The sequence below is a fragment of the Agrilus planipennis genome, unplaced genomic scaffold (genome assembly GCF_000699045.2).
Source record: "Agrilus planipennis isolate EAB-ADULT unplaced genomic scaffold, Apla_2.0 scaffold378, whole genome shotgun sequence".
Lineage (NCBI taxonomy): Eukaryota > Metazoa > Arthropoda > Insecta > Coleoptera > Buprestidae > Agrilus > Agrilus planipennis.
Window position 1 is genome coordinate 109518 of NW_020442203.1, and position 7477 is coordinate 116994.

At 35.4% G+C, this 7477-nt stretch overlaps 1 protein-coding gene across 1 annotated transcript in view; it reads right to left on the reverse strand.

Moving 5' to 3' along the window:
- Window positions 1-668: 668 nt before the first annotated feature.
- LOC108742126 (caspase-1-like) overlaps window positions 669-7477 on the reverse strand; it is a 9145-nt gene continuing 2336 nt past the window's right edge. The window contains exon 3 of the mRNA XM_025980051.1: window positions 669-1247. Within this exon, the coding sequence (XP_025835836.1) occupies window positions 978-1247 (270 nt within the window). The 3' untranslated portion in view covers window positions 669-977. The remainder of the gene's footprint in view (window positions 1248-7477) is intronic.

Sequence of the window (7477 nt, forward strand, 5' to 3'; positions counted from 1 at the left end):
AGTTTTGTATTAAATCGTTAATTAGTTTTTCAGTTTCACAAAAATTGCCCACTAATACGTTAAAAATTAAAGATTCTAAACATTCAAGTATTCTATACCATCATATCCAATGGTAGTGTATTTTTGCCCTAATTCTAAGTCACGTAGTGCAAATTTTCGCTCCTCATCGTACTCCCTGGTGTACCGATGACGCTATCCCACTCTAATGTTGGATTCAATGCTGCACACTCCAAACATCAGTAACGCGCTATCTATATTGAGTATCATAAGATCTTTGCTCACTACTGACACACGCACAAAGAGCGTCTATAGTGATGTAAAAGCTGTCAAGTACCTGCGCAAATCACAGTTAAAACAAAAGATGCCAAGCTACTCAACGAAATATTAAAGGTAAACAATATTAAACTGAGGTTGCCACTTAAATATTCTACAACGGAAGTAAGAGAGTTCACTGAGGAGGGCGAAGACTACAGAAAAGCTGTCAAAGTAGTTCAACAAAGCAATTTTGAATACTCCACGAATAAGCTGGAAGAAGAAAAGGAATTAAAAATCGTATTAATAGGTGGATCACGAGCTATCGAAACGAAATTTTTTAGTGCTTTGAAAAAGGCCATACAATAAAAATGGCCGAATTTTGTTAAAGTAAATAAAGAGTAATTAGTAACGGCTGAATTATACTTAATTTATTAAAAAAAAAAACTGCTAAACCTAATACAAAGAACAAAAGTTTTCAAATTTCTTTCACATTGTTCACTTCAAACTTCAAACGGGTATATTCCGAAGAAGATGGTTTAGTTCAGTTCTGTAGGTATTAAATTCTTTATACATAAGAGAATTAACTTATGCTGCTATATATATATAGTTAAAAAACTTTGGTCATGGTACATATTCACTTACATCTGGAAGGCTTTTGGTACACACCAATCATAATTTTATTAAAAAAAAAAAAAGATACAGTATGAGTAGATTATGTATACCTACTCTGTACCCTCTTCCAATATGAGGTTATGTTCGTAGAAGTAGAGCAGACGTGTCAAGGTGGTCATTATAGATCCGATTTGTTTTTTTTTGTGCATATAGGCTACGTCAGGAACATTGCTTTCATAGTCAATTGCCATCCTCCTATTAACGAATGTTAGTATGGTAAGAAAATCACGTTCAGACGCGTGTTTTTCCAATTCCTTACAAAGGCACTCAATAAACCATGATCCATTTAAAGGGCTTCGCCAGGAGTAATAACCTACAAATGTGTTTTAAAATTTAACGGTTGCGCAACACTTTAAGTAAACAAAAGTTAACAAATTTTGGTCTACTTCAGAGGAAAAAAAGCAACATTAAGTCTTAGGTTCAAATATAAGCAAGATTAAAACCTAAAGAAATTAATGGAACGTGCTAATATTGCATGCAGGAGGGCAGAATTTTACGAAAATACTACCATAACATGAGCACACGTTGTTTCTGTTAATGAAACTTGGATTTTTTCAAAAGCCATCAAAATAAGGCCGTAGCAAGATGAAAGTCCAAAAGGTGTTACAAATCTGAAGGCTATGATGGTAAACAATTTATAGTTTCGTATCCTGGTTCTAAAAATTGATTTATAAGTAACGAAGCATTTCTTTTTTTAACTAAATCAAAGTTAATGGATTATCAAGACGATATGAATCATGAAATATCTACCAAGTGGGTAAAAGAAAAATGAATTCCAAATTTACATGAACCTTCTGTAATTATAATGGATAATAATATGACAGTGTAGAAAAAGGAAAGCAACCAAGAAGATATAAAAAAAATTGGTTAATTAAACATGGAATTTCTGTGGAGGAGAATCTTCTTAAAGTTGAACTTCTGCAATTACTAAGCAAAATCGTAGGAACAAGAAATTTGTTGTCAACAAATTGTTAAATAATGGTCATAAAGTTCTTCGATTACCACCTTACTATTGCCAGCTCAATGCAATAGAAATGTGCAAAGGTCAAAAATTACTACAATACAAATATTGGTCAAGAAGGTTATGGTGATCAGAAGGTAATTGATATTTAAGGCAAAGCTTTAGAGAAATGCAATGTAAAGGATTGGACTAAAGGTATTCTGAAGGCAGAAAAATTGATACAGGAGTGGTGTGATGGGGAAGTATTTCAGAAGGCATAGAGGAGATTATTATTACCCCTGAGTGTGAAGATGTCGAGTTTTGTATTAAATCGTTAATTAGTTTTTCAGTTTCACAAAAATTGCCCACTAATACGTTAAAAATTAAAGATTCTAAACATTCAAGTATTCTATACCATCATATCCAATGGTAGTGTATTTTTGCCCTAATTCTAAGTCACGTAGTGCAAATTTTCGCTCCTCATCGTACTCCCTGGTGTACCGATGACGCTATCCCACTCTAATGTTGGATTCAATGCTGCACACTCCAAACATCAGTAACGCGCTATCTATATTGAGTATCATAAGATCTTTGCTCACTACTGACACACGCACAAAGAGCGTCTATAGTGATGTAAAAGCTGTCAAGTACCTGCGCAAATCACAGTTAAAACAAAAGATGCCAAGCTACTCAACGAAATATTAAAGGTAAACAATATTAAACTGAGGTTGCCACTTAAATATTCTACAACGGAAGTAAGAGAGTTCACTGAGGAGGGCGAAGACTACAGAAAAGCTGTCAAAGTAGTTCAACAAAGCAATTTTGAATACTCCACGAATAAGCTGGAAGAAGAAAAGGAATTAAAAATCGTATTAATAGGTGGATCACGAGCTATCGAAACGGAAGGTATTCGAAGGTACTCAGACAATCAAGGGTGTACAGACCTATAATTTAATCATCACATCTCCAAAAGAACATTACCGATGGCACTGATAACCTCAAAGAAGGACGATGAAGACAAAGGGCAGTACTTACTGCCGTCGGAGATTTGGATAACAAACATAAATGTATCAAATATGCAGAATCCCACGCGACAAAGGAATGCACCTACGGAGGAAAAGGCAAATGCGCTAACTGCTGAGATGGTCATATAGCCTCCAGCTGAAGCTGCCCCGAAGATGGTGAATCTCTCGAAGTTACGTTCGGATGTTTTGTATGCAGAAGAAGCAATGAATGGAATGAACCAAAAAATAGCAAGTGGGATAGATATAAAAGAACTAATAAGCAAAATCATAAAGGTCTTATCTCAACTTTTAAACGAGTACCTAATTGAATAGAACTGCAAAGGCATTAAAACAAAAATTAATGAACTACGATGTTTTTTAATAGAAATTGATATCAGCAGTACATGAATCGATACATATTTGAAAGAACAAAGTAAACTAAGCATCTCTGGCTTTTAAATCATGTGGGTTGTGATGATATCATTAGATACAAAGCTATAAAAAACAACCATATAGGAAATAAAATGGAAGCTGTTGGAGCAAAACTTAAAATCAAAGCTATATACATACCACCGAATGGCAAGATTAGCTAAGAAGATTTTCAGAAAGTGATATCACATAACATTATAATAGCGTCAAACCTAAGTGCATAACATGCAAGTTAGGGCTGTTTCTATCAGAATGAAAGGGGAAAATATCTACTCGCCGTGTCAAGGAAAGAAATGTTAATTCAGAGATCTTGAAAACATAACAGATCAAATAGTCAAAAGGGATCAATCCGGACAATATAGAAGTGAAATATGAAGTAGGTTCGGATCACGCACCTGTAGTGACTAGTAAACCAAGTAAAAATAATGAACTGGAAAGAATACACGAAACATACGGATGATATATCGGATTGTTCGGAAAGTCATTTCGTTTTTTCCCGACAGAGGATTTAATTGTATTCTTTTGCACCCAACTTCACATTTAAGCCGTATAATTTTTATATGCTTTGAGAGCTCATATAGCAAGGCTTGTGTGTGAAAAATTCCAATTAATTCTACGCAGTAGTTTTTGGTTGGTGCCCTTTTAAATATGGAGAGCGATAAGCAGCATTTTCGACATATCTTACTGTTTTACTACAGAAAGGGTAAAAATGCTGTTCAAGCCAGAAAGAAATTGACTGATGTGTATGGAGAAGGTGTGTTGACAGTACGCCAGTGCCAGAACTGGTTCGCTAAATTTCGATCCGGCAATTTTGATGTCGAAGATGCACCACGTTCGGGAAGGCCGGTTGAAGCTGATAAAGACGCGATAAAGGCATTAGTTGATGTGAACCGGCGAATAACAACACGTGAGATCGGATTGAGGTTAAATTTATCAAATTCAACAGTTTATGACCACTTGAAAGGCCTGGGATTATCCTCGAAGCTCGATGTATGGGTTCCCCATGTTCTCACAGAGAGAAATCTGTGTCGCCGCATTGACGTCTGCGATTCGCTTCTCAAACGTCACGAAAATGATCCGTTTTTGAAGCGCATCATCACTGGGGACGAAAAATGGGTTGTATACAACAACGTCAAACGCAAGAGGTCATGGAGCAAAAAAGATGAACCGGCTCAAACCATTTCCAAAGCCGATATTCACCAAAAAAAGGTGATGCTGTCTGTTTGGTGGGATTTTAAAGGAATCGTTTTTTTTGAGCTTTTACCGGATAACACAACGATTAATTCGGAAGTCTACTGTCATCAGCTGGACAAACTGAATGATGCACTTCAACAGAAAAGGTCAGAACTAATCAACAGGAAAGGTGTAGTGTTTCACCAAGACAACGCGAGACCTCACACAAGTTTGGTCACTCGCCAAAAGCTTTTACAGCTTGAATGGGATACAATGCTACACCCACCATATTCTCCAGACCTGGCACCATCGGATTATTATTTGTTCCGGTCACTCCAAAATTTTTTAGACGGTAAAACCTTCACCTCAAATGAGGAGGTCAAAAACCTCCTCGATCAGTTTTTTGCCAGCAAAGACCAAACATTTTATGAGCGTGGAATTATGCTACTACCAAAAAGATGGCAAAAGGTGTTGGACCAGAACGGTCAATATATAATTTAATAAAGTATTTGTTTATTATACGAAAACTGTCTTTCATTTCCACAAAAAGAAAACGAAATGGCTTTCCGAACAACTCTATAGTATTCGAGGATGCTGACGCCGATTTATCAGTGGAACAACTTTTAACAAAACTGTTGGATGCAATGGAAAAAGCTACAATAACGATCCAGACCAACCTGATAAATAAATGTCCCGTATATAACTTATATAACAAGAAATAAAGTGGAAGTGGTATGGTAGTCCAGAAGTCCAACTATAGGCAACTACAGGAAGAGTTTGAAGAAATGTTAGCAGAGAATAAAGATAATTAATGGAATGAAAGAAGAACTTTCAAAATGCGAAAAGTCTGTAAATGGTGACATTTGGAGATTATTACGGGAATTAAGAAAGAAAAAGGAACCTGATGTCCATACTCGATATACAAACGGAAACTGAAAGTCTGAAGATATCGAAAAAGCCAAAATTAATGTCAACACTTTGAAAGCCCAGTTTACGAACAATTCTTCAATGGTACAATTCGTTGAGAAAATCTTACCCACGACACAATAAATGATGAAATGGATAGAGTATTAGAGCAACAATAAATGACAACAATAAAATTTTTGAATCGCATTATAGATAAGTACTTATTAAGTAACGAGTTCGCAAAGTAATCAAACGAATTCTGGTTTCTACACAATTTGGTGCTGCTGCCAACTCTGTTACGATAATACGCTTCTAATCACACCCGAAGTAACGCCACTCCTTGTGTGACGGTAATAGTCGGATGGGACACCCCATTCAGGAAGTGCATTATTTAGCGAATTGGTGACCAACTTGTTCTAGGCGATAATTTTCATTTATTCTTAATGTTTTTGGAACGCTAAATGTATTTTTCATTGAAAAATGGAGGAATAGTTAACAAAATGTTATCAAAATTCAAAATCGGTAGGTTGAATCACATATTATTAAAATTTCAATATTATATATACCTATATTACCCTAATTGTCATTTCATTTAATGTTCTCAAATTTTTAACAAAAAACACTTGCATATTCGGGCTCAGCGCATCCAAAAGCATAAGAATCAAGTAAAACATCCTAGAACGAAATTAGTCTGTATTTATTGTGTACAATAAATATTGTCAACTGGATTCTTATCTTCATTATAATCCATAAATACACAATCATTTCATTATTTTTTCTTCTCCTCCAATCCTTAGGTTTGGCTTGGAACAGATGGAACACCTATACTTATGTCACTGCCCAACTAAACTTTAATGTAGGATAACAGTAAAACACTGCAGCAATACATCGTGTATCAAAAATGTAATAATGACACCAAGGAAGTTACTTAAGATTAAAAGGGTTTGAACCTGTTAGAGAAGTGTTTGGTCTTGCTTGTGTGCCTTTCATGTATTACAAGCTGTGCACTAAAGCGGTGGAATTGCCAAAGTTCCCCGCCTTCCATTGACGAGGAAGCTATTTAAATTATATCGCAGTTTGAAGAGTAGTATCAGATACAGACAGCGTAGCATAAACAAGTAATATATAGCAAAAAGTAGCCTAGATTACGCCTTCCAACCTTCTCTTACGATTAATGTCTATAAAGTCCCATCGAAATCAGTACAGCCGATTTAAATATAGTGAAAGCTAATAATTTTGAAATCGCGGAATACATCTGAAATTTGATAATTTAGATAAACTGCTGACGAAGAAGTTAATATTTTAAAAGGCGAACTATCCAATATTTCCATCACCAGGCTTCGATTATTATTTTTTTAATATGTATGGTGTTCGGTTTTCTTTTACATGATGCAAAGTCTACGTTTCCATATAATCCAACAAAATTTGACTAGAATGCTAACAATAATTAGCCATATCTGTTATTGATATCATTTTTAAGAACGCTTAAGTTCTTGGTTTGAAATTTATAGGAACCCCTAGACGCGGAGCGCGATTTCGTTCTTATTTTATCTCAACAGTGCATCTTCGGCAGTCCCGATAAATAGTGAACCGAAGAAGCTCTTAAAATATTGTAGCGAGCACGAGTGTATTTGTGTGCGATCGGACACACATGTGCGTGAACGGCTTATCGATTCGCCGACCAGCCGCGGGCGCCTTTCTTCATGTGCGCCGTATTTGTAAATGTGTGTGTCGTACCTGCGTTCTGGGAAAGCAGTTAAACATTTCAAAGAAAAAAAAAACTATCCGGATGTCACCAGAAGGTTCCAGAGAGTAAACAAAAGAGTATTTAAAGGAAGAGACGATCGCCGAGAGAGAGAGGAAAAAATAATAAATTGACCGTTGCAGAAGTGAATCAAGAAATAAATTGATAGTGATAGCAGTGAAATAAATAGCGCAGTAAATAGTGATATATCAACAGTAGTGTAAATAAATAGAATAATTCATAACCTAAGTTTAGTAATAATTCAATAGTGTGTTTAGGTTCTTTAATAATTAGTGTAAATAAATAGTTTTTGTCGTTATCAGTCTTAGAAGTTAATTTTGTTAAACCCACGAA